The sequence below is a fragment of the Aulonocara sp. 'chitande type north' Nkhata Bay genome, linkage group LG17 (assembly GCF_057382095.1).
Source record: "Aulonocara sp. 'chitande type north' Nkhata Bay isolate Kocher_YH1m ecotype deep benthic linkage group LG17, A_spYH_male_GT1.1, whole genome shotgun sequence".
Taxonomy (NCBI): Eukaryota; Metazoa; Chordata; class Actinopteri; order Cichliformes; family Cichlidae; genus Aulonocara; species Aulonocara sp. 'chitande type north' Nkhata Bay.
The window spans coordinates 1,763,144-1,790,551 of NC_141360.1; the positions used below are offsets into that span (position 1 = coordinate 1,763,144).

The 27,408-nt window shown below is 43.8% G+C and overlaps 3 protein-coding genes across 3 annotated transcripts in view; 1 reads left to right on the forward strand and 2 right to left on the reverse strand.

The window, feature by feature from the left end:
• Positions 1 to 2,360, reverse strand: part of slc41a2b (solute carrier family 41 member 2b) — a 40,619-nt gene extending 38,259 nt beyond the window's left edge. Inside the window, exon 1 of the mRNA XM_086270009.1 lies at positions 2,342 to 2,360. The gene's annotated coding sequence lies outside the window, so the exon portion shown is untranslated. The remainder of the gene's footprint in view (positions 1 to 2,341) is intronic.
• Positions 1 to 6,194, forward strand: nopchap1 (NOP protein chaperone 1). Its single transcript, XM_086270010.1, has 4 exons — positions 1 to 145; positions 1,326 to 1,400; positions 1,516 to 1,649; positions 3,825 to 6,194. Exons 1-4 carry the CDS (start codon positions 85 to 87, stop codon positions 3,996 to 3,998), a joined length of 444 nt encoding a protein of 147 aa, XP_086126136.1. The 5' UTR covers positions 1 to 84; the 3' UTR covers positions 3,999 to 6,194.
• On the reverse strand, positions 4,915 to 27,092 carry aldh1l2 (aldehyde dehydrogenase 1 family, member L2). Its single transcript, XM_086270004.1, has 23 exons — positions 26,852 to 27,092; positions 24,398 to 24,542; positions 17,120 to 17,354; positions 14,894 to 15,059; positions 14,633 to 14,734; positions 13,985 to 14,074; positions 13,768 to 13,902; positions 13,458 to 13,583; positions 13,256 to 13,347; positions 11,538 to 11,685; positions 11,323 to 11,442; positions 11,102 to 11,229; positions 9,476 to 9,626; positions 9,320 to 9,390; positions 9,107 to 9,212; positions 8,932 to 9,019; positions 8,495 to 8,588; positions 8,325 to 8,424; positions 8,028 to 8,126; positions 7,750 to 7,915; positions 7,120 to 7,225; positions 6,834 to 7,033; positions 4,915 to 6,472 (listed from the first exon to the last, which is right to left on the reverse strand). The coding sequence occupies exons 1-23, from the start codon at positions 26,897 to 26,899 to the stop codon at positions 6,417 to 6,419; spliced, it is 2,772 nt and encodes a 923-aa protein (XP_086126130.1). The 5' UTR covers positions 26,900 to 27,092; the 3' UTR covers positions 4,915 to 6,416.
• Between the last annotated feature and the right edge of the window lie 316 nt (positions 27,093 to 27,408).

The window sequence follows — 27,408 nt, forward strand, 5'->3', positions numbered from 1 at the left end:
CCCTACCTTTCACACGGATGTGGATTTCGACCAAAAAAACCCACATGTGGAGGAAAACATTATCGTGTCCTCTCTAAATCTAACATGGAATTAAACGTAAAGACAACGAGCTCGCAGGCGTTGCTGTCGTGTGGTAACGGAGGAGGTTTGGATGCTTTTTATTTCTTTCTGTTTTGTCAAAATGTCAGGAGAGTTGGACTGGGAAGAAGTACAGAGCCTAAACTGCACATTCGTACAGGAAAGCCAGCTTCTGTGTCAGTATTTTGTTGTAAAATACTGACTGTCTGTCAGACTATTTGAATATATGTAAGCAGCTACATGGAGTAATGAAAACTACACGTTTAGTTAAATCATTGCCAGCGTCATATAAACAAAGTTATTACCTAAAGACTTCGTGCAAACACGGTCCTAAAAAACTGCGGTCTTTGCTTTGACTTCAGAGCGCTGAGGCCCGATTTCCTCGGTAAGTTTAGTGCCACAGTTCAGTGCTGTGACTCTGCAGGTCATGTTGAGTCCTTAATTGAAACGTAGTCGACCTTTATAACAAATAAACCCATCTTAGACTAATGGAAGTTAAAACAAAGTCCACGGATCACGTGTTTACAGCGTGGGGAAAAACAGTTTTACTTATAAATAAACGGACAGTCTCTAATTGTGATGGTAGTTTTTGAATGTAGAGAAACATGTCAGCCACAAACTCAGACAAAGACTCCACACTGGGTAAAAGTAAATCAGGTTATAATGTTTCTGCGATGTTTTGTTGGAGGTTTCTGTTGATGTCTGTCAGTTAGAGTAAAAGTGCCGTTAGAGACATTAGAGAAACCAATCTTCACACACCATGTCAAAGTCTGCATTTTCCTTTTCTGTTGTTTTATTTTTTGTCTATATTTGGACTCACATTATAAATTAGAGTGTGGTATGTCATCCAACTCTCCCCTGGGAGGACTGGGAAAGCACTGGGTGGGAGAAGGACATTTGGAGTATCCTCCCTGCTGCTGCTGTGACCCAACTTTGTGGTCCATCCAGATAGACTGATTGATGCCTGATTATTTCTCAGTTTGGCAACTTTCTCTGCAGCTTTCCAGATTTAGATTAATCATTGTGCTGACTAGAGTAAACCCAAATCTTAGCTACACAGAATGGTCATTTCACTAACTTTCTTAGGGACCTCTATCAGGGACGTGTTGCCACAACTGCTGTATTTAAAAGATTGAAAGGATTTCTACACATTAACCCACTCATGAGAAACGTGTCTTTCTTTTCCCGCAGTATAGGAGCATAAGTTTGGTCATGAGGAGTAACTGATCTGTGTGTTGTGCTGCTAGGTCTCAGTGAGAAGCTTCTCCTCAATCCAAAAGCTGGAAGATCACTGCAGACAGAGAGAGTCCCCAGAAGCAGCGGTGAGAATGTCAAGCATTCTTTTTAGTGACAAGTTGGTCGATGGTTGATCTACCAAAAAGCATAAGAGTGATGTTTAGTGATGTGTGTGTGTGCGGGTCTTTCCCTGTGAATCAGTTCTGGACCGGCTGCAGAGCTTCCTCCCTCAGATGGCGGAGGCCAACGAGAAGCTGAAAAGACAGATGGAGGAGGCTCCTGCTGGACGCTTTGACATAGAGAGTGTGGACGAGGCAGAGAGGGTCATAGAGATGGTGAGTATCGGCCTGCCGCTGAACCAGCTGCACTGCCACCATCTGGTGACGTACTGAACTGTGACATGGAACATAAAGGACTCTGCAGTAGAGAAGTGTTGGAGGTTAGGGCAGCTGGTCTCTGGGTAAATCTGGCAGCTCCTTTCATACAAGGGCTGCGTTATTCCAAAGAGGTCTGCTGTGTGTGACTGCTAGGACTGCAGCAATGCATCGAGTAACTCAAATAACTCGGTTACATGCATGCATATTTTTTTCTTACCTTTGTTTAAACTGGAACTCTGTAGAGCTCAGTCGTCACCATGTCAACACAATTAGACATGCAGCATGTGGGGGAAGTGTTACAGTACTGAGCCTTGTTTTTCCAACAGCAGCACACGACTAGGGGTGGGCGATATAAACGATATAAATTTGGCCAACGATAGAGATTTTGACTATACCGCTCTATCGTGATAACGCATGTTGATGATGTCATCAAGCTGCGCCTGTTTTGGTCGAAAGCATCGCAGCGGCTACAACCATTATCATCTGCAAATTGTGGCGGGCGACAGTCACAGCAAAGAGATGAAGCACTGTTGAAATATGGGGAAAGCCGAAAACTGCATTTCCTCCACTTCCATAACATTGATTCATTAATGTTGAATTCTCTCGCAGCTGCTCTGTTCCCATGTTGTTGCAGTATATTAATAACTAACCTCGTATTGTGGATGAATGATCTCAGTTGTTCTCCTGACTGAAGTTTGGCCCGTGTACAGCATCCTGCTATGCGACTGCATTTGTCCCTGACCACCAGAATCCCTCACGTTAACTTTTATCGAGTGGAAAAAAAGTTGGAGTTCGTCCTCCAGCTTCACTGTGCTAATGTTATGCTAACATCGCTGTGTCGCTAGCAATCACGTAGCACATCATTATATACCAGCTAGTCCAACTTCAGTAACCCTGCAAACACCACTGCTGTTTAGTTTTCTGTCTTCATTTATGTTGGAAGTGGTAGCAGAGCTGTACGTTTGAATTAGTTTCAAAAATCTCTGTCAGAACATGGTATGAAATGTTTAGGTGGAAACTAGCGAGCTAACTTCCTGCTAACTTCCTGCTAACTTCGTTAAATTTAATAAATTCTGTTTTCATGGATGTTAAACTTCATTGTTACACCTGGTAAAGCAGCAACGCTGATGATTTAATTAAAGATGAAAGAATTTGGACCGTTTTTAACTCTCAGTGTTTGTTTGACTTTGGGACCTGAAGTTGACGGAGTTTTGGACCCAGATTACTCCGAAGCTCCTCACTACGGCAGCCGTAATGCTCTGACATCCATCAAGCAGTGCTGCTTACCAAAGTTGTACTAAAACATTTTTAACAGATTTCTGCCCAAATCGGTTCGAGGTCAGTAAGCACAACCAGAATTCATACATAAGGCACACTCTCGATTTTTGAGAAAATTAAAGGATTTTAAGTCCTTATAGTGTGGAAAATAGGTTATACAGAAGAAAAGAATATATCGCGATATATATCGTTACCGCACGTGCTTCAAATTATATCATGATAGAATTTTAGGCCCTATCGCCCAGCCCTACACACGACTTTAATCTTTGAACCATCATACTTTTATTCAACATTACAACTTACGTGCAGTTCAGTTAGCATTAATTTACTGTTTTTGTCCTGTTCTTAATTCTTTCCTGCGTTTCCAAAACAAAAGTGAAAAACTGAAATCGACTCTATTAAGAGCTCCGTTTAAAGAATTCGGAGCACACGAGGAGAGTCGGTCTCTTATTTTGACAACAAAAAAGGCCCAAACTGTCTGTACTATTTATTACTTTCTATTAACGTCCATAAAGACAAGCATGATGGTGGCATCATCATTCTGTGTGTGCTCTTCTCAACACCCGGGGCAGAGATCGTTTCAGAACAGCTAACTGTCCCCAACAGCGCTGCAAAGATGTGAACGTGGCACACAAGCTGCCAAAATCCAGGTAGCCATGAGTTGTAACTGCTGCTGCAGACGCTTCCACGCAGCACTGAGTTAAGGCTCTGAACACTTTTGCAAATGACAAATTTTATTTGTTCTTCTGGTGGTGGATAAGTCTCAATCTACTGCTCATTTAATCAGTTTCTCTCCATTTAGCTGCTTTAAGTGCGTCTTTCACCAGTCGTGTAATTTTGTCCCCGTGTCCTCAGGATGTAGCACTCGTGGAGCTCAATGAGTCAGGTGACAGCGAGACGTCGGACTCTGAGGAGTCGGACTGCAGCGACGATGACGACGAGGTCACAGAGCAGAACTTTAAACTGCCCGGAGACAAAGGCAAGAAAAAGAAAGTCAACATCCTGGTTCTGGACCAGCAGGGGGAGTAGACGAGTCAGACAGAGGGACCTTTAGTTTCTTTTCCATGGGAAACGTTTTGCCAACGAGATCCTCAGATGTCATGTCAGAGTTTCTTGTTTCTTTCAAACCTTCTTCACACACAGACAGAACAGCTGCTGCCTGTGGGAGTACAGTGAACACTGAAATGTGCACACAAACTGCCCATAGAGCCAGAACAAATGCTGGGAGTCTGCCCTGTGACCACGATGTCTGCATGCTGTGTTGTCTCCTCGTCCTCTGCTTCATGAACGTGAACACATCCTTGCATCAGTTTGGGCTTCAAACCGTTCACTTCAGCTCTCTGCTGAAGCAGGAAGTGAATTGTGAGTACAGATGGTAATGAAACAAAGCCTGCTCCACAACCAGCATTGAGTGAGTGACCCACCCCACATGGATGAATGATCCTGGATCCCATTGCAGATGCTGGCACTTGAACTGTGCAGCATATTGTCTTTGTCTCCGTGGATGCAGCATCCATCATTGGACCGTTTTACACCACATGAGGCGCCTGTTTCTTCTTTGTGTTTGTGGATACAGCAGGCTCACTGACAGCACTCGCCTGAGCAATATACTGTACCCTCATCATGTACCCAGTGTGACAAACAATGCTTAAAGTGCACAGCATAAAGCGCTCTCAGCTTTTAGAATCCGAGCCTCTGTGTATATTTGTTGTTTTCACTTCTGTTAAGAATTATATTTAAATTTTCCACAGATTCTCCTTTTTTGAAACAAGGCTGTGAATGTGATTTTGAACCAACTGAATAAAGTTTAATGATGACATTGAATGGTAATTTTTGTAAAAGCTGAAAACACAAAATGCCTAAAAAGTGCCCCCGAATGCATGTTTCACCCTGTGAGTGTCGCAGTCACAATGTTTGTATTCAACAGTTTTTAATGACTGATCATCAGATCGTGGTCCATCCTATAAAACACTGAAACGAGTGTTGCTGCGCAGCGCCTTTAATCAACGTCAGCATTACAAAGTCAAATGGACACCAAGCTTTCTGGAGCCTTACTGTTTATTGACACGATCGCTCTCATAAAGACTGAGAAACATTTGCATCGTAGCCCGCGCTGCCTTCACTGACAATGTGGCATAATTAGAAAATTAAGTTTACGACTTTGTCACATGATCGATGTATAAAACATCTGGCTGGTGTACTTTAATGAATAGAGAACACTACATAGTCCTGCTGCAGTTCACAAATACAAGGTCAAAATGTATCAAAGAGTCTTTTTAACCTGTTTAAAAAAGTATTTACACAGAAAGTGACGTTTGGACACCGAGTGGATGTGTCAGGATGTCTGAACGGGCGTGATGTAAACAGCTAAACTAACACTGACGTTAAATACTGGCTTAGCTCAGTTCTAATGCAGCACCCAGCTCGAGGCGGTTCATCACAGCTTAGAAATATCTCACATTGATTCTTTGACATTTTAAATTCAGCTGCTAAGCAACCATTTCAGGAAATCAGGATTGTTTGATGTGACGCAGCGAACCAAAGAAAATGACCCGAAACACGAGGAAAAGCTGAAAGGAACTTAAAACGTGACTTAACTGCTCTGGATTACACACTCCAGTCTCTGAGCTCTTATGTAGTTTGTTCTAACTAAAATCTGAAAGCTTAAAATCAGTTTATACATTGTTTTCATCGTTAACATTCATCAAAGATCTCTGGGTCTGATCAGAAACACAGAAAGGTTTACATTTACAGCCAAAGAGATCGACGTCTGTCCAAACAGCGATGTCCTGACCGCTGGCCTCAGTTTATCCTGCTTCTCACACGGTTTACGTGTCTTCTGTTTTCCTAGCCTTGTTCCAGAACTGTGTGCTGAGCACCGCTGATCAGGAAGCTTCCTGAAAATTTGTAAAGCTATTTTAATGCTGCTTTCTAGACTCAAACATCCCCATTTTTCGGACCAGTGTGGATGTTTAATATTGCTATTTTGTTTGCAGCCTACACAAAGCTGCAGTATTCGTGGGTGAGTAAACGTGAGCCGAAAGGCATCCAGCACACACGGCACCCTGATGGCAGTACACAGATCAGGTGATCCAAGAATGAAAAACCAGAGAAAGGTAAAAAACATTTTAAAAAGGTCTTAAAGGGATGAAGAAGGCAGCATGACGTTTGGACGAATCAGTGAAGATAACTGATAGTGTTTAGATTTTTTGCTGTGCTAATTATTTTTACATCTTTAAAAGTACAGCCAGGAGCAGCTCAGCTCCTCAGGGACCAGCTGTGGAAACATGGCTGCAAAACAAAGAAGGCATGTTGTCCACCTCAAGGTCAACCAAGCTTTCCCCCATCACTCATACAGTACACATGCTCTGAACCATTTGCACACACACACACACACACACACTGAGTTCCTGTTCTTGTTCAGAGTTCATTGGGAGATTGTGAGCCTCAGTATTCCACTGTCACTGCTTTGGTCTTGAGATATTCCATGAGAGCATCCTCACCTGTGGACACAAACGACAACTTGTTAAAAGCTTGTGGGACAAAAGGTTTCCTACTTTAAAAAAAGGAGTTATAATAACGTCATATATTTACTTTGAATAACAGAAGCTTATCAGTAAGCGTGACCACCACGCCAGCTAGCATCAATTCAAAAGTCAGAATTGAAACAGCCCTACTCATGTAAATTTTGTATAACCTGTAAATTGTAAATACTGTAAAACCACTGTCATTTAATGGTCAGGCATTGCATCGCACAGCTACAAGCATTTCACCTCATGTCATACTGTGTATGGTTGTGTGTGTGACAAATAAAATTTGAATATAATATTAAATAAATGTAATAAATTCCAGTTGTCTTCTCACCGAGGTCTTTGCCAAAGCCTGACTGCTTGAAACCCCCAAAAGGTGTGGCAACATCAGTCTTGTTGTAGGTGTTCACAAACACGGTTCCAGCCTCCAGCCGCTCGCTCACATACATGGCCTTGTTAATGTCGCGCGTGAACACGCCTGAAGCCAGACCGTACTCCGTGTCATTGGCTCTCTGCAGCACGCCGTCCACATCTCTGGAGGTTGGAGGAAAAGAGCAGAGCGAGGATATGAAACACCGAGCCACGACTCTACGGTGTGATACTCGTTACCCTCGACTTACCCGTCCTTAAATTTGGACACCACCATGACGGGACCAAAGGACTCTTCTTTGGCGAGGAACATGTGGTCCTCCACATCAGTGAACACGGTGGGCTCCATGAAGAAACCTGAAGGAAGACGGGCGCCCATAATCACGCTCTGATGAACTGCGTTACAGCAGCTTTACTGTTTTATTTGACCTTTCTTGTTTTATGTCATTTTAAAAAATGAATTCGTGCTCCATGACTGAGCCCTGTCAGGTGCTTTTATTGTGACAGGCTCATAATGGATGTTGGAAAAATAGATTTGGTATCAATGACCATGTGAAAACTATAAATCTATACTGTGGTTTCAAGATTTCAAATAATAGTTTGTTTGAATATTCCATGATAAGGCCTGAATGTACTGATTCCACAGTCAGTGCTGGTGCAACCTAACTTGCTCATATATTAGAATCCGATTTGTGCTTTTTCTGCACCAACTTCATGCTCCCAGTTATTTGGCTGGTTTTTGAAAGAGAAACAATCTTTAGATGAGACATTAAATTGGTAATGAAAATCATCTTTCTGTTCTTACATGCAGTATTCAAGGACTAAAACAACAGAGGACGAGTGTAGCAGCCATTTAGCCTCCAGAGAGGGGCGTGTTCTACCTGGCCTGTCGACCCGTGTGCCTCCGTACACCAGTGTGGCTCCCTCCTTCACCCCGATCTCACAGTACTCCAGCAGCTTGTCCAAGTGGGCTTTGTGGTTCTGTGGGCCGTGGTCTGTGGAGCGATCCAGGGGGTCTCCGATCTTCATCTTCTTGATCTCCTCCACCTTTTAAGGAGAGGGTGTAAAGACAGGATTATGATTTTTCTGACAGCTAATAATGCCGGTTTGGCTTCTTCTGCTTCTTCTAAAGTCACATGATGGCTGTTTCGGCACTCACCACTCGGTCAATGAACTCGTCGTGTATGGACTCCTCCACAAAGAGACGGCCGGCAGCGATGCAGTTCTCGCCCTTGTTGAAAAACACCGAGCTCATGCCCTGTGAGGCAGCACGCACAAACACACAAGCATCAGTGTGCCATTTCAGTCACACTCTGTGGCGTTTCAGGATCTCACCAACACCAGAACCTTGAAAGGAACCGAACTGTCTCGTGATTATTCATAATTAATATTTATATGCACAACTAACTGGTCTACAAAATATCACAAATTGGTTCCCTGAGCGTTGTTCCCTCACCATGCGAACAGCCTTATCCATGTCGCAGTCACTGAAGATGAGGAGGGGGGACTTCCCCCCGAGCTCCAGAGAAACTTTCTTCAGATTACTGACTGCACAGCTGTGAGAGAGAGAGAGTAAAGTACTGTGCAGCTGTGGTGTGCGACCTGTAAGAGTCAGCCGGGTTTTACCTCTTCATGATCTGTTTGCCGATAGGCGTAGAGCCGGTGAAGCCCAGCTTGCGGATGTCTGGGTGCTCGGACAGACGCTGTCCAACCACGCCACCTGGAGGAGATCGAGAAGGTCACGTGACAGAGCCCAGGGGGATGACACAATCTTCCACATGTGCTGCAGTCAACTGGACACTTCTACACGTGCTGTGAGTAGTTCTGCCTACAGCTATTTCTAATGTTGTAGTCACAAAAATCCACACAGGCTGAAGGACAAACAAATGCTCCTTTTTCCCTGCTGTGATTGTACAGTTTTAGCTCTCCAGGCAAATAAAACGATGCAAATGAAGCACAGAGAGAAGGACTGAAGTGCTCACAGCGCTGATCTTTGAGAACTTTCCCTAAAGAAGGAATAACCAAAAAGAGCCTGTTTAAACTGTACAGATACTGTTCATTACCAGAGCCTGGTAAAATATTGATGACTCCTTTTGGGATGCCTGCCTTCACTGAAAGCTCAGCAAACTTTAGTGCCGTCAGTGGAGTGACCTGTAAATATCAAAAATAATCATTACAACACATAAAATGCCCAGGAAGAACTGAAACAGTACACAGCACGAGGAACAATGAACCCACCTGTGCAGGTTTGAGAACCAGCGTGTTTCCAGCTGCCAGGCAAGCTGCACTCTTCCACGCCAGCATCATGAGAGGGTAGTTCCACGGGATGACTATGGCACACACACTGTGACAGGAAATAAGCTCTTCAGTCAGTGAAATCCACAGAAATGCGTATACTGTCTAAATAGCTGAGGATAATTAGGTTCAGGTTAGTGAATGCAGAGCTTTTACCCCAGAGGCTCTTTCTTAGTGAAGGTCAGGTTGCGGTTGGGCCGGGCTTGGTTGATGGGAATCGTCTTACCCTGCAGAAAACAGACAGAGTGTGCTGAAGTGAAGAGCTTAGGTTGTGTGCCACTAACACACAAACCCTGAGAAACCTTCACCTACCTGGATCTTGTCACACCAGCCAGCAAAGTAACGGAAGGTTTGGATGGACATGCCGACATGTGTCTTGAGGGCCAGCGTGTACACGGCTCCTGAGTCGATGGACTCGATGGTGGCCAGCTCCTCCTGATGTTCCTCCATCAGGTCAGCAAGCCTGAAGGGAGGAGCTCGATGTTAACTCTCTATATCTATTCTATATCCGTGGAGAACCAATTCCAACAGTCTTAGAGAAGCCCATAAAGAGCCTGGGACAGTGGGACGATGCAGACCTCAGTGATACGTGGCAACTAGAACAGTTAAGGCAGAACTTGGCGGATGACCTCAGCGGATTAACAACACTGCACTCCCAGGGAAACTGAAGCTCTGGTGCTTCCAGTTTGGGTTATTACCCAGACTACTGTGGCCGTTGACAAAGTACGAGGTCTCACTCAATCATGCCAATCGACTAGAGAGGCTAGTGAGCTCCTACGTTAAGAAGTGGCTCGGACTTCCCAAGTGCCCCAGCAGCGTTGGACTCTACAGCGACAGGATACTGTCATTGCCTATCTCTAGCCTGGTAGAGGAGTTTGAATGTGCACAAGTGAGGCTTGAGATGTCACTCACGGACTCCCGGGACCCCATAGTGGGAGGCACTGCTCCCACCCTAGCAACGGGGAGGAAGTGGACCCCGGCCACATCGGTGCTACAGGTGAAATCTGCTCTTCACCATCGTGACGTGGTGGGTCACGTCCAACAGGGCAGAGGAGGATTTGGTCTTGGCGCAGTAACACCTCAGTGGCAACAGGTATCTGTAACCGAACGTCGGGAAATGGTGGTGGCGGAGGTGCAGCGACAGGAGGAAACAGCCAGACATGCCAGAGCCGTAGCGCTGGCCAAGCAGGGTCGCTGGATGAATTGGGAGAGTGTGGAAAAGAGGAAACTCTCATGGAGTGAAATCTGGGACATGGAGTCTAATAGACTAAGTTTCATCATCCGAGCGACATGCGATGTGCTGCCTTCCCCAATAAATCTGCAGCTGTGGTTTGGAAAGGACCCATCCTGCCCCCTGTGTACAGTCCCAGCAACATTCAAGCACATCTTGGTTGGTTGTAGGACTAGCCTTACTCAGGGCAGACACACATGGAGACACAACCAGGTTCTCAGGTGTCTAGCCGAGAAAGTTGAGCGCAAAAGAAAATCCATCAACGCTCAACCTTCACGAACCAAGAGGAGCGTCAGTTTTCATCAACATTTATCCAGGAAGGAGACAAGCCGAGGACGAGCCCCTCAACCCAGACCTGGGCCCGCTGAAGGTTGCCAGGGATTGGCAGATGCAAGTGGACTTGGATCAGAGGCTAATTTTTCCCGCAGAGATCATAACAACAATTTTGCGACCAGACCTCGTCCTTTGGTCTAACTCCTGAAAACTTGCGTACGTCATTGAGCTGACGGTACCATGGGAGGCAGCAATTGAGCGTAAGAAGCTGTGGTATGCCAACTTGGCAACACCCGATGAATCCAAGGTCCACTACTGACGATGTGTCCCAAATCTTAATATGATAATCTAGATCAGATTCTCCCCCAAACCCCCCCTCCACAGTTCTGATGTTTCTGCAACCCCAAAGTAATCCTCTAGAGGGAGGTACTCACCTGTAAAGAAGACTTCCTCTGTCTCTGGGGTTCATCTTGCCCCAGGGCCCATTTTCGTAAGCTTCTTTGGCAGCAGCCACAGCTCTGTCCACATCACCCACTGAGGCATAAGACACCTTACAGATCACCTGGTTGAAGGTTGAGATCGTCAAACATGATCCAGTGAACATGGCATGGAAAATCTGTGCATTGAGCATAGTGAGTGTGGTCATGTGACTCACGGATCCATCAGTGGGGCTGATGCTATCATAGGTCTTTCCATTTTCTGAATCCTCAAACTTGCCGTTGATGAAACACTGATATGGCATTTTCACTGTCATGTTGTTTACGTCTTTGGTTGCCTAGGTAACAATGGAGAAAACCCCAACTGGGTTTGAGTGACGGGATCTCCCCTCGTTACTTGATTGATTTTGCTTTAGCTCGGATTTAGACTCACATAATCAACGACGAGCTCCTCCTCCTGGTCCTCTCCTCGCAGCTTGCGGACAAACATCTGGATGAAGTCCTGGAATGTGGTGGCCATGTACACATCCTCGTTCTGTAGCTGCACGCCAGCACACTTCTGCTTCACCTCCTCAACCAGTCTGCACACAGTGAGGACAGCTCTTTATCACACACTGCGTTTTTACACGTTTATAAGCTTTTGTTTCTGCTTGGTGAACTCACATTCATGTTAACAACTAAAGGTGAGACACGCACACCAAGCTCCTGCTGTCTGGTTAAAGGGCGCGAGATATAAACCAATCACCTCGAATGTAATATCTCTGTTCATGTATTATTCACATATAAATGTGTGTGTTAAAGCTGCATTGTTGGCAGTGAGACTGGGTCAGGGTTTTTGTATTATCCAGACTGGTATCAGGAGACTCTCCAATTGCTACAATTCCATTCAATGCAATTCAGCTGTCAATTCAATTTTATTTATATGGCGCCAAATCACAACAGGACACTTAACATTACAAAAGCAGACATTTATGTGTGGTTACCCCAGGCAGACAGCCCTGAAAAAATGCAGCCAATCCATAAGTGGAAAAGAAAACAAAAAAACTGCAGTTCCTCTAGTGGCCACTAGAGGAACTGCACAAACACCCATGTTAAAATGCCCAAACACAGCATTAAAACCATGTTTGTAGTCCAGTATAAAAAGCTTTTAGGCTCTTTGGATAGTGTACCCCTTCATAACAGCTGTGAGGTGAATGATTTTTATTGCTAACACAAAAAAACATCTGTCAAATCTGACTGACAGATGTTCACACAGGGAGCTGTGGCCTCACTGCGCTGGTGCCTTGTGAAGCATTTTTAATGGAATTATCTGTGAAATAATGTGACTTCCTGTTTGGCTGAATCCATTCCAAAGACGCTGTGCTCTCGGAGAGTAAAATGATAGTATTTTATTACGTGCATCTGTGTGTTGGACTGTTTATGAACGCAGGTCCTCTAGTGGCCACTAGAGGAACTGCGTTCATAAACCAGAGGACTGTTTATGACCGCAGCTTGCTTATGAAGCCAACCAGCTAAACTCATGCTGAGGCTTCAAATTGCAATTAATGATAACAGGGTGGCTATGTCCATTGTTTATATACAGTCTGTAGTGGTTTCCAATGTCCACAGTGGAAAAACCCCCGACATATACAAACAAACACAATAACTGATATCAAAATGAAGATTTACTGGTCAGGTTGGAAAAGTCGGAAAAAGGTACTCTGGACTGAAACATCTGCTTTGAAATAACTTTTAAATGTAGAATTCAGTTATTGAATCAGAGCCTGAAATTATGCAGACTTTCTCTTTTTTGTGTAAAATGTGCACACAGTTGGTTTATCATGGTGTTTTCTTTATAAAAGCTATACTATGCATTTATTCTAGAGGTTACTTCTGATATAAGCCAGTATCTTTTACCCATAACAAATTTAAAGAAGGCGTTAGCTGCACAGTGTTCTGTATAGACTGTGTTTTTTTAAAGTGAATTCAGGATTTGAGCCCAAAGATCTGAGATTTTAAATGTGGCCTAAACTAGAAACTGAGCGTGCCATCTTCAGCACAACTTAAAATACATGACATAATTGTATCTGTAAAATGAAAAGACTGCTCCACCTGTGGATAACAAGAAGAGGTAAAACATTTCTGAGCAGTCCCTGCACTGATCCGTCTCACCTGACCACATCCATGGAGGCGGCGCCGGACTTGAAGAAGTCTGTGGTGTCCTCAATGGCTGGCACGTTGCTGAGGATGCCCTTCCAGATGTTCTGCAGTAAAAAAATGTTTTAAATGGGCTGATGTCTTTCATTTAAATCATTTACAGTCTATTGGGAGACAGCAGGCTAAAAAGAATCAGATAACACAGGGGTTCACTTGCCCTGATCTCCTCTGCCATTGTCTTCTCGTCATCGGTCAGCTCCACACTGGCGCTTTCTCCGGAAGAGAAATATTTGGAAGCAGGAATCATTTTCCCATCTTCAAACTGCAGGTTCTTCACTAGGAGCTGTGGCACAAACAGAGTAAAGATGAAACAGGCATGCTGGCAGTGCATTTGATTCAGTCAGCTGTGGTTGAGTTAACCTTATTGCCTCTGGAGTTCACTGTCTGATAGCTAATAGAGGCACCGACACACTCATCCAGCTCGGCTTTTGTTTGCTCTCAGTTATTTGTTTTATAAGGTCACTCACAGCTTTGCCGTCAGTTCCATACAGGACGAGCCCGTTTTTGGTGACACGAGCAGCCTGAGAAGCCCCCTCGATGTCCAGCGGCTGGCCCTCGGGTACAGACCCCCCCAACATGGAGGAGCCATAAAGGGTCACAGACTGAGGACAGACCCAGAGAAGATTTTAAAATACATCCAGAATGTTTGGTATTATCTTTGCTCAGTCATTCTGGAAAACACACCTGGCCATCAATGACCGTCCAAGCACCGGGGACTTTGTCGTGGCCACGGATCCAGTTGTGGATCGCCTCGGCTGGCTGTGCCAGATTCACCTGGGGGACACAAGAAGAAGCCAGTGTAAACAGTGCCTGAGCTACGTTTCCGAGAAAGAGAAGGAAGGTCAGCTGACGGCCTCCGATTTAGCAACACGTGGAAAAATGATGCTAGAAAACGAGACTGCTCCAGGAATAGCACATTTGTAATAGCTGCAAGCAAACATCTCTCCATGTGACAAATCAGGAAGCCGCTAAGATCAGCTCCACCTCGCGCTTTCACGTTACAGGGAGACCCACCCCAAACCAGTCTCACTTGCACAGCTAATAGGAAATTTCCAGTGAGAGAGTTATTACACTGAGCAGCTGTTCAGAGTACGAGCTGCATGTGTAAAGAGGGGTTAACTTGGGCTTGGTCGTATAAATGATAGACTCTATCAGTGTTTCTTGTAAGCTATTATAAAGCCGAACAACCCGACTCATACACAGTTGTTGTGCAGGAATAATATTCAGACCGTCATTCTGAAGGTCTGGATACACCCCTGATGGCAATCCAGACCCGATGCACGTTCCTGATATGATGTAGTGCCTGATCTCAGACTGCCGTCTAACGTTCACCTTGGCGTTGGATTTCTTCTGAATGCCTTCATAGCTCGCTCCTTCCTCTGGCTGAGGAGTCCGAGGGGCTTTTCCATCAGCAATGAGCTGCACAGACTCCACCTGCACCAAGAAACAGAGTCCAGGTGACAGCTCAGTGTTTCAGTTCAAACACAAGCACAAACATTGGGGTTGGTGGAGTAGTGCAATGTAGGTTTAGATGCTGAAGGTCCAAATGATTAGAACTAGTCCTTTTCATTATACTGAGGTCCATGTGATTACCATAGCCTTGATGCCCCCGGGGAAGAGGAAGCGGTTGTACAGTGTGTCCACAGTGTCATTGGGCTCGACATCACACTCGCGCTGCAGCAGGATGGGTCCGGTATCCAGTCCATCATCAGCCCAGAACACTGTGAAGCCGGCTTTCTTATCTCCATGGATCAGAGTCCTGGTGACATATAAAAGGGAAACAAAGAGCTGTGTCATTAAACAATTATATTTAGAACAGATAAAGGCTATAAAGTAGACCATTACAGTGTACTAACAGTTAATCCTGAAACCAGAAAAAACCACAATCAGGGAGCCCTTTAAAGGTGCAATACAGAGAAAGTGGGGAGAAGCCATCGTTAAGGTTGTATGGGCAACAGGTTTCTTATTAAAGGCAACTCAGCGCATTGACTGTGTGACATGACAGCTGTACTGCATGACAACTTTAACCATAAAGGTTCCACACAGAGACAAATTTGATTATCTTTGATTTATTGTTTCAGGGTGAGCATTTCTGCTAAACTGGCTCGTGCTCAGTTTGAAGTGTCAGCGCCTCTGCACGCGGAGAAAGCTAACCAGGAAAGGAAGGATTCCATAATGAGGAAGGTTTGATGGCACACCGCTCCACCACCAGCAAGCCCATAGCTTTTTTATGACAGTCAAACCAGGAAACACATCGACCCGACTGTGTTGTTCTATTACAGATGCATGCAGAGGTGCCCAGCGGTCTGTTAAATACCATATTTTACTGCCTGCTGAAATGTTACTAAGAAAATGTTCTCAACAGTCCTTTCCTTAAAACGATCGCTTTCTACTTAGAGAAAAATGGTGAGCAGTGTTTTTCTTTTTAATCAAAGTATGTTTATACATAACTACATTTATAGTTGCACTGAACAGTTTGAGCTTTGGACGGTTCTTAGCTAGCCTCTTTGCTAAGTTAAAGAAACTCGTGGGAAAGATTTCTGCAGAAAGCAACACCTATAACTCATGCTCCTGTTGAGCCAGCATTACATTATGGTGAGTCTCAGCCTTCGGCTCGGGCAAACTGTAACTGTCTCTGTGCTCTTTGTCGATCACTGATGTGCTGAAAATAAGTTCGAAACCTCACTTAACATGAGAGTTTGGGGTTTTTCATGAAGGAGGAGCTTGGAGACTTTTCCTTTCTTGGGTTGAGATTTGTTGTTGGAAGTAGAAGAGATAAGAAAGCCAGGCTGCTTCGAGTTTGAGGTCAAACATCGCAGGTTTAAACCTACCAGACCAGGGGTGGCAAACATAATTACACATGTCAGTTATTCATGGACTGTTTGCATGTTGGAGCCAAAGCTTCAGCACTGCTGGGAGTCCATACAGGCAAAGGTGGGCCAATCACATGCACAGACAGACTGGGATCGTACCATTACGTAAGGAAGGATGGGGGAAGACGTTCCAAAGGTTGCAGGTGTTTTGGCAAAGGCCAGGTGCACAAAGAGACGGATGAGTGTGTAAATGAGTCTCACAGGCCTGAATGTGCGCTTGAAGCCATTTATAATTCTTAACGTGTTTGATCTCTGCAAAAAAGCACAAGAATACATTTTGGACTTTTAACTGTATTTTCATGAGTTTTACAGCTTTTCCTACTGATAAACCCCTCCCACATGGCCATTCATGCTAAACAAGGCCATTAACAACAACAATTAACCTGTTGTTTATTGTTTAAGCCCCAACGCCCCCAGTACCGGGGGGGGGGGGACGACATCGGGTTTAATGGGATGTACCGCCAGATTTAAATATAGACGTGTGGTATCCACAGGAATGTCAGAATCTCAGCTAAAAGCGAATAAACCAATTTCAACAACAGATCAAGGAGCAGGCAAACAGCTTCTGCAAAAACATGTAATCAGGATACTTTATGGAAACAAAGTGTGGATCCCCTTGCTTCCATCACAATAATAATCGCACTTCCTGCACAGCTCTCTCTCTCTCTCTCAGTGAGCTCTGAGACCAGTTTCCCATCAACAATCGATGGAGATACTTTCTGCCTTATTGGGATTACTCGTTGTTGGTCGCTCTGTTTCTGTTGGGTCTTTTCCCCAAAATAACCTCTGACAAGACAGGAAGGCTCATTTCTTAAGCCTTCCTGTCTTTTGATAGGACAGAATATTTATATTCCTTATAATTAAATCCACTTTGTTCAGTGTACCAGTATCACCAGCATATCCCAAGCTGTCAAACAAACTCCTTTCGAACCCCCTTCTTTCTCACCAATTGATTGCTGAGGCTCCTCTGTGCAGGGGCAGGATGGAGGGGTGGTAGATGATGGAGCCATGCTTTGGGTGGTCGATGACGTTCATGGGGATGAACTGTGAGCAGAAGGGCATGACATTGAGCTCAGCACCCACCGCCTTGTAGGCATCCACCACTTCTGGGATGGGTTTCCCCTTAACCCGCCACCGTGGGAATTTGAACACAGGTGTCCCCTCTTTTTCTGCCGCCACCGCTAAGAGAAAAGAGGACATTTTAGGGATGCAGTCCTGAACGCCACGGCTTCATGGAGGTCCTGAGTAATGAGCTAAAAGTCTAAGTGTATGTCAGAAATTAAATACTGCAAGTTTAGAAAAGACAAAGACTATAAAATGAATTAAATCAGACAACGAATGAAAGGATGAGCTGGCTGCAAAGTGGCTTGCAGTTACACAGCTACTGCGGCAGGCAAAGTGTTTACAAAGTATGTCTTTGAAGAGATTTTGATGCACAGAAGGACGTCAGATAATCTGTAAGGAGTGTGACTTAAAATTAAATTCCTGGAATAACTGGAGAAGACAACACTGGCACAGCTTAAGATGAAGGAAAACCACAGTCTGAAGACACTGTAAGTAAATAATGCATTTACAATCAGTTTATTATAAACTGTGACCAACAATATATTTTAATTTAACGTCAACCTTCATTTAAATATAAACCCTTTTGTTTTTAGCCGGAGAATAAAATAAAGAGATGGGAAGTGACATGGAACAAATGCCCCTGGTTGGCGGCCGCCGTGGGAACAGAGGAACAGTTGGTGTGTTGGAGTGTTTAAAAGTTAGGATAAAAAGATGCTGCATCATGTAACAGGGACACTGCTGCACTGGACTTTTGATTGTTCAACATATAACCCTTAAAAAGTCATTTTTCTGTCCTGATTAGATGTAAAAACATAAATATCCACTTGCTACACCAGAAACCTTTTACTTTTAAAATTAATTCCTTAAAATGTATCATGTCATTTATTTATTTAAACTTGGCTTTAAAGGCCCTTGAAGGCAATTTGAGATATTACAATTTGCATTTGTAATGTGCCGACTGTACTTCCTCAGGAGGCTGAGGTCTTTCAACATCTGCAGGAAGCTCCTGAGGATGTTTTACCAGTCGGTGGTTGCTGGAGTACTTTTCTATGCTGTGGTGTGCTGGGGGAGCAGCACAGCAAAGAAGGACTCATGCAGGCTGGAGAAACTGATCAGGAGGGCTAGCTCTGTGGTCGGCATGAAGCTGGACACTCTGGTGACAGTGGCAGAGAAAAGGACATTAAAGAAACTGATGGACATTATGAACAATGCTGGGCATCCTCTGCACACGGCCATAAACAACCAGAAGAGTCTGTTCAGTGACAGGTTGCTTCTCCCCAAGACAAGAACTAACAGACTTAAAAACTCCTTTGTCCCACACGCCATCAGACTGTTTAACTCCTCTCTGGAGGGGAGAGGGAGGGGAAACAGGAGGACAAAGGAGGGGGGAACAACTAAGCTGTAGTGCCTCTTCACCTCACTGTACAATACCTTGTGCAATACTTTTTGTAAATAGTCAACAGTGCAATAGACTCAATACTTGAAATGTGCAATTCACTTGTATTTTTATTTTTTATTCCTATTTATTCTATTTATCCCCTTTGTATATTTTATTTATATTTGTCTCTGTATTTATATATGTGTGTGTGTGTGTGTGTGTGTGTGTGTGTGTGTGTGTGTGTGTGTGTGTGTATGTGTGTGTGTGTGTGTGTGTGTATATATATGATATTCTGTAACTTCTGTCGGTGCTGTGCTTTTTGGAAATCGAACTTCCCAGAGCAACCCACCCGAGGGATTAATAAAGTTCTATCTTATCTTATCTTAATCCTACAGACTATGCAAACAGTGATCGTCAGAGGCTCTTTTGCTCCTGGGCATTTGCCAACTTTGTCCCGCTGCTAATCTAGCACTAGCAAAGATTAGATAACACTAACTGAAATGTTCATTTCAATGTGAAAATCAACTTGTGGAGACTTGAAAGCTGCCTGAGAAGCGTGACATGTAAAAATTCATACATACTTGTTGCACATGCAATGAACTGCTCAGGATAATATATAAAAATGTTTAAGTGGCTTTGTGTGAAGATGCTTCAAAAGAAAAAGAAAAAACAGATTAACAGTGAGGTGTCGAGGAGGACTCTTTACGCTGCAACACAGCCTGTAATAAGTGCACCAGGTAAGCATGAGTACTCCCCTTCAGTCCTAAATCATGCTCATTACTTTACACGGATGCCACAAGATGCTAACAATGACACCACAAACTCTTATGAAAACTACTTCTGCCCAAAAGGATCCTTTAGTCTTCGTCCCCCCAACCCTTAACTGGTCACAGCAGATTGCGACCCCTCCATGAGCCTGGTGCTGTCAGAGGTTTCTTCCTATTAAAAGGAAGCTTTTCCTTCCCCCTGTTGCTAAGTGCTTGCTCATAGTGGGTCATCTGAGGTTTTTTCTCCATTATCGTAGAAAGACTACTATACTATATTATTGTCAAAGGAGCTTGCAAAGAAAAGCATCTGGACTTCTTTAAGTTGCTTGAAGACGTTTCACCTCTCATCCGAGAAGCTTCTTCAGTTCTAAGGTCAAATGGTGGAGAGTCCCAGATATAAACCTAGTGGGAGTTTCCCCCCACAGAGGGACAAAAGGACCCCCTGATGATCCTCTAATCGCCTGAGCCAAGGTGTGAAACTGGGTGTGGGTCCCAATCAGCCAGAGTTTCGGGTGTGTTCATTGTGAAACCTGGCCCCACCTTATCATGCGAATTCCTGAGGTCAGATGGCCCAGGATGTGAGTGGGCGTTAAGGCGTCTGGGAAGGGATCTCAAAACTATATAATATAATATAATATACTATAATATAATATAATATAATATAATATAATATACTATAATATAATATAATATAATATAATATAATATAATATAATATACTATAATATAATATAATATAATATAATATAATATAATATACTATAATATAATATAATATAATATAATATAATATAATATAATATAATATAATATCAAGCACCCTGAGGAGACTTTTGTTGTGATTTGGTGCTATGTAAGTCAAATTGAACTGAAAAAAACTCAAACATATACAAACAGTGGGATGATGCAATGTAGACATCTGCTCCAGGTTATGAACCATAGAAGAAGAAATTAAGTTTTCAACAACAGGTGAAGCCAGGAGGCAGCAGATGATGCTCCGTGGTGAGACGGCATCACCAAAGCGCACCCTCCCTGTTGCAGACTTTTCACCTCAGAGTTACATCTCTGGGCCACACAGGGCCTCTCCTCACACAGACAATGGAGCCCCTATCCCGCAACTAATGCAGAATAAAGGCCTGTCTTTGTCCAGGAGCACTGTAGTCAACACGCATCTACCTCAGCTGCAGCACAGGCCTCTGGTGACCCACAGTTAGTACCAGGGACAGAGCTTCATCTCACCTACAGGCTGTTATTAGTTTTATGCAGATTCTAATTGTAATCTCTTTTATTTGTAATGTTATATGTGATTTCAAAGTTTACACAGTCTGATTAACACTGAACTTTAAATAGTAGTGCTGCTGTCACGTACAAGCATCTAAATGTTTAAGCATTACATGATCTAATCAGGGGCGAGGAAAAAGAAGTTTCCCTATTTGCAATAATAACTGAAAGGAGTAGCATAGCCTGCCCTTCATGTGAATTTATTACAGCACATTATTTTGATTTTACAGCCTACGTTTGTCGTAGTCTCAGCTGAACATTTGGCACTGCTAAATAGGGCTGCTCGATGTAACGATATATATCGGATGACGATATAAAAACATCTATCGTTTCATTTTACGCTGTCGTTTGTTTCGTGGTGTCACAAAATAAACGGTTTACGGCGATATTTTTCATGGTTCTGATGTCACTGTAGTGGCTATATTCATTAGTTAAAGTTCTCTCTTTCTCTTATATTTAATATAACCACACTAAGGATGGACAAGCGCCTGTTTTTATGCGTTGTCGTTAGCAACAACGAGGGTAAAACCATCGCGTGTCCGCTTGTTTATTTTCCACATAAACCTTTCACAATAAAGCTCAAGATCCTGTTGAGACTTTTCAAAATAAACTGAATCACGTGAAAGATGCAGAGTGTTTACGGATGAGAAGTAAAAAAGAGCAGTCAGGTGCTAAAAAATAAACCTTAGACTCAAACGTTAGAACAGGCTTCTCCCCGCAGCACGCCGTGTAATAAATACTCAAAGAAAACGGCGCCGTTACAACTTATGTCTAAAAATATATAGTTTCATGCATCGGCTAAAACACTCGACTCAGCTACACGACGCCCAGCAGGAAACACTTCACGCAAGTCAAGCTGCCCGAGATTCACAGACTTTACAGAAAATGTTACATTTGTGATTTATATCGTTATCGGACGACAGATGTCTTATATCGAGATATGAGATTTTGGTCATATCGCACAGCCCTACTGCTAAACTACCTACTGTTGGGTCTAAAGTCAGACCACGCTGATCCCAGAACTTATTCCCGTGAAAGAAAAACAAGGCAACGGCGATCGATCGTTTTACTTGCAAGGGAGGCCTTGTCGGTATCTCAGCTCATCACAAATAACCTCTCTCTCTCTCGGCCCCCTCTCGCTCCCTTTTATTGACAACGTTCACACAATAAACAATAGTTTACAACACATACCTTCCCCCGTAACCCCCCTTGGTTACAAAGACAAGGCACTGGGTGTGTGTGTGTGTGTGTGTGTGTGTGTGTGTGTTCCTGCTGATCAAAGGGTCATATAACATAAAAGCACAGTAGGAACATCCTTGGTCATAAAGAGGGTAGTCTCCCCACACCCTAGATGGTTCACCCTAGATAACACAGTGAAGCCATACAAAGGGGAGGAGGTTTGCTAACATCAAACAAGGGTGTTACTGTGATAAAAACACTACCACCCCCCCTCCCAGAATCTTAAGGATCTGGGGAGGGGAGGACAGAAAGAATTCTTTAATACTATGTACAAATGGTAAACATAAAAATGACAAACATTTAACATTTCAACTTAACACCTACTCAGCACCAAACAGACGAAAACACAACTGAAGAGCTCAGGAATTAAAATAGAAGCTAGAACTAGACCAGGGGCCCGTTCTTCGTACCTCGCTAAGTAGGTTAGCCGGATTAGATTGTTGACGATTTCGCGTGATCCTGGATCAGTCGGTTCCCCGAAGCTCATCCGGGACTTGCTGTCATAGCAACAGAGCCGTAAGCGTAAACCTGCTCGGGAGCAGGTTTACTTTATGTAAACAGGATTAGATCGCGGCCACGCAGGTATGTCCGCTTCATTTATACGAAAGCAACAGCGATATTCCACCACTGTTTCACCATAAATAAATATTATCAATGTAACTAAAGATAATGCAGCACTTGATCCTTTTATTGATGTCACACAGATACATACAGGTCATTTCCTAAAAAAGGGAAATGTACTATTAACATTCTATTACATGTATGTGATTATTACAGATGTAATTCATATTTCAGAGTAGTAATTGTAAATTACTTCGTGTAATCAAGATGAGAGACCACGGCTATAAAAGCGAAGGTGGATTTGGGAAGCCTGTCGCAGCCATGTCCTGTCCGTATACGCGACCAACCCATTGCGGAAGGTGCAAGATTGATAAGGAGAGTCCTCAGAATTCAGCGTATATTGCGGGACAGACAGGATCCTTTAGCTCAGCGCGACAGTGTGCTCATTGAGAGATATCGATATTCCCGTGAGGGTATTATTCACTTAACCAACTTGTTGACGAGGGGGTGCAGGACCACCACCTGTCTTTTTTTCCTCTGCCCTTTTCTTGGTTGCTGTTATGAACAAACTAACAGAGTATTACAGGCCAGTATTACCTTGCCAAGAGACGCAAAGCAATCTAAGAGATAAATATTACCATTCTGTAGAATACTCCTGTATTCCACTTTTACTTGTTCCCATGTTCTTGTGGGTCCTGTTGTGGCTCTAATGTGAAAGGGGATATAATATAACATATTATAATATAATATAATGCCATATGATATTGGACAATATAGTGTCATATGATAGATCTACCCTACCGCCTACTGGTGTTGGCCAGAGGGGCCGATGGCGCGATATGGCAGCCTGGCTACAACCGTAGCTGCCTCCACCAGTGTGTGAATGTGGGAGTGAATGAATAGTGGTATCGTAAAGCGCTTTGGGTGCCTTGGAAAGCGCTATATAAACCCAATCCATTATTATTATTATTATTAAATTACCTACGAGTTTGATTTGTCAGCAACTTTCTGCCAGCCCTCGCTCCTTGCTTTTGCAGCCTTTGCAGTGTTCTCTTGCGTTTTAATTAAACTCTGAAACTCCTGAAATCCCTCACTCATGAGTTCTTGCTCTGCTGCCGGAAAATACCGAGCACGCCCCTTGGACATTTTCGCCGACCAATCAGCGGGTTGCCGATCAATGTTTCTACTATCGATGCGTAGCCCCTTTTACGACACCCAGTGATGTCACATTCCTGCGTCCAGCTGTAGTAATCGTCAACAGCAGGTGTGTTCGGGGAACCGGATTAGCGAGCTCACGGTTAGCGCGATGATTTGATCTTGGATGTAGTAAGCGACGTACGAAGAACGGGCCCCTGTATTCTTAAGGTGGATCCAAACACCTCTTTTAGATAATTATGGGTTACATGAACAAACTTTAAGTTCCTCCACTTCTACAAAGTGTGACACAAACTGACTCAAACCTTTGTGGCGAGGCTCTTTGAAAAGCCACGACTCTGTTAGCGATTGGAGACAAAATTCAAAGTGTTTCGAAAAGAAGAGAAAACAGGCTTTATGGGGATATTATTCTATCAGTAGCACAAAGCCTTCACAAGGTACTAGAGTCTGAACACAGGCAGAAACGCAGCTCTGGCTAGATTTCTAAAGGTTCCTATAAGATGAGAATTAATTTGTAATTTTACGGCCAAAATGACAAAACAAGCCCAGGCAGCCTGTTTGATAGTTGGGTTGATAATGAAACATTTCCTTGTACTGTAGAACACAACGCTTTTCCATCGTTCTTAGGTGTTTATTTTACCAACTGAAGAAGTAGTGACTCCAAATGCCCCACTATTAAAAATAATAATAGCAAACTGGGAGGACAAGAAGACAGCAATGTTGAAAGTTTGGTATCTGACATGTCAGAGAGAAACCTGTGAATGAACAGGAAACTTACCCAGGGGGTCAGCCTTGCCATCCTTGTCAGGGACCGTGAACACACCCACCACCTTGTGCCCCTGCTTCCTCAGGTTGCTGTAGACCTCCTGACCAAACAGGCTCTGGCCAATAATTGCTAGCTTTAACTTGTTCTGGTAATGATGCTGTAAAGGGAGCAAAAACACACAAGTTTCAACTTCACTGAAAGCACATCAGACATACTGGAAACACTGCAAATGCTCATGCCCTAGTCTTTCTGCAGAAGAAGACTTTAGACACTTCACTACAGTTCAATAGATTTTATGCAACTTCCAGTAAGCAGTTATTTTACTTTGACCTACAGTACTGTACAAAGGTCTTAAGCCACACCTCTTTTCTCTTGGAATGTAACTGGCAAAAATAGTTGTAACAAATTTGTAAACATAAATAGAAAAAAACAGTTGTGTGGAAGAAACAGGAAAGCCAATATTTGGTAGGAACACCTTTATTCTTCAACACAGCCTGAACTCGCTTAGGCAGGAATTCTTGTATGTCGTTAAATAATCATCAGTAATTGTTCTCTACGCTTCATGAAAGATATTCCAAAGCTCTTCTTTGGAGGCGGGTTTCCTTTAGTTCTGTTCTCGGTCATGATGAAGTCAAACCTCTTCAACAACAACAATCAGAAGAAGAATCAGGAGGAGAAGAAGGCGGTGGCCCAGGCTCTGGGACGGCCCATCCATGACTGATAGTGTGTTTAATATCCAGTATATGTCGTGTGCGAGGGATCATGAAAAATGAAGCTGTTCCCAGGCACTTCCCAGATGTGACCGCACGCTGGACCAAACTCTGACAGTACTTTGTGTCCACCGGCTGGAACGCAGCCCCGAGTATTTTAAACATGACTGAATACTCACCTCTGTATATACTGACTAAAGTTTGAGCAAAAATCTCCAATCTGTATTCATCCTCCACAATTACTGTCAGTCCAGTTCTTGCATACTTCATCCTTTTCTCCCTGTTTTCCATCCTTAACAATGGATTCCTGACAGCCACGATTCCACTGAGACTATTTCTCATCAGGTTTATGAAAACAGTAGACGAACCAACTGCAGGGCAGGCGCACTATTAGGTGCTGTGTGCAGGATTTGATCATTTTCTTACAGAACTAACATTCAGATATTGGTCATCTGCTGCAGATACTCTTTTATGCCTGCTTGTTCTTCTTTTGTCCTCCAGTTGTCTTGTTTTTTAAGAACACAGTGCACCTACAGAGATATCCCACTTCTCTGGCTAACAGCTGTTTGGGAACCACCTTGTTGGTGCAACATACTCTTTTATGCCTAAACATGCAGTTTAAAATGGGTTCAGCCATTCTTCTCTTGAATTTGGTCCTTTGTCCATGCCTGACTGATTCAAGTTGACAAACAAAGTGCTCTGAAAATGGTCAGGTTTAATGACTGGACTGAAAATGAGTAAAAATGTGGCCAATGTCCAAAGAAGGACTTTGAAAGACCTCCAAAGAGCCTGGAAAACTATAACTCAAGACCACTTTAAACTTTTTGAAAGCAAAATATAAAGAAACGATGGCGAGCTCACAAGTTTTAACAGCACAGCAGTTTCTGATTAAACTGACAGTCAAACTGGGGCAGCAGAAACCTCTTTGCTTCTGTTTCCCATAATATAACTTTTCACAACCAGGGCAAATGTCCGTCATCATTAAGCTTTTTTTCCCTGAAGTTACATATTATTGACTTTTTGTCAGACCCTTGTAATATTTTATTTTACACCTGTTCATTGCATATGTGAGAAATCCTTAAATCTCAACCTCCCTTGGCGGTCTTAGTGGCCTTTAACTCTGTTATTGGCTAAAGGCAGCTCAGAGAAAAGCTATTGGCTGATGAAGATTACAACCCTTACCCAGCAGTGACAAGTGCATGCCAGAACCTCCCCCTCATGTGTTAAGCATGGAGGTTTCAGGTTTCCCATGCACATATGTAAGATCCTGTCAAGTGCACATTTGACAGGTCTGGCTGCTGCTGCACAGCAACTTCCAAGCGACACGGTAAATAGATAAGAAATGAAAGAGCCCGTCTGATGCTGCCTCTTTCAGCCCAGCAGGGTCGTAAGTAAGCCGGGCTCCAGCCAGTACACTGTGAGCCTCCTGTGATGATGATGCAACTCCTCCAGATATTGTACAGTAAAGGCCAGCTCCGTCCGAGCGCGCAGCGGGAGGAACAGAGGAGGAGGGCGCCGTTGACACCGTAACGTGGCAAAGTGTGCACCATCTTTTCCCGTGTTGGCTGAAAATACAGCAGCTGAGTGACTTACTAAGAATGAGTGCAGTCAGACCCGAGCCTGGCTCAGTCCTCCTCATGACCCGCAGACCGCTGCATGCGTTCAGCGCTACACAGACACATTTAGAGAAACGATGTTCGCGCAATCAGAGCAGCTCACGCATCAAACCCCGGTGATTGTTTGCAACGTTACTCACGGATGAAGTGGAGAATTTCCTCAAGACTTGACTCGCCGTCCACAACATAATGGCGCTGTTGTTTGTTTTTAATCTATATGCGCGCGTGTGTGTTCAATGCAATAGAAACGACAATAAATCGAGACGCTGCCGGATGTTCAGAGCCCCCAGCTGAGGTAGGCGCGCTCCTGTCTTCACACGCTGCACCTTATGCTGCCCGTGTGAGCCAGACTCAGCGGCGGACCGTGGTGTGGGCTCGTCACAGCCAGCTTATACTCGACGGCAGCAGACGCGGTACGTCCTGCCTACTGTACCGGACGTGCGCGTTCCCGTGGTGCTTATTTTACCTCCTTGCCGGCGCGGTCACGCGTGGGAATTCGTCCTTCTCATGGTTATTGGTCATTGAGCTCGTTATACGTTGCTTTAGTCTGGGATTGTGAATGACTTAAGCGAATTATACATACATGTTCATAGTATACATACATGTTTATCTCTGTGTAGATTCAGTTACTGTCATAAATTCTGCCAAAAGCTAAACTGTGGACCTCTGAAAAAGATATTGACCATAATTCACATCA

Excerpts from the sequence above, each read along its gene's own strand:
- aldh1l2 (XM_086270004.1), bottom strand. The coding sequence starts at position 26,899 with ATGTTGTGGACGGCGAGTCAAGTCTTGAGGAAATTCTCCACTTCATCC. Across the intron at positions 17,355-24,397 it reads TGGCAAGGCTGACCCCCTGG|CGGTGGCGGCAGAAAAAGAG; the intron begins GTAAGTTTCCTG and ends CTTTTCTCTTAG. Across the intron at positions 11,230-11,322 it reads TCAGCCCCACTGATGGATCC|GTGATCTGTAAGGTGTCTTA; the intron begins GTGAGTCACATG and ends ACCTTCAACCAG.
- nopchap1 (XM_086270010.1), top strand. The coding sequence starts at position 85 with ATGGAATTAAACGTAAAGACAACGAGCTCGCAGGCGTTGCTGTCGTGT. Across the intron at positions 1,401-1,515 it reads GAGAGTCCCCAGAAGCAGCG|TTCTGGACCGGCTGCAGAGC; the intron begins GTGAGAATGTCA and ends CCTGTGAATCAG. Across the intron at positions 1,650-3,824 it reads CAGAGAGGGTCATAGAGATG|GATGTAGCACTCGTGGAGCT; the intron begins GTGAGTATCGGC and ends CCGTGTCCTCAG.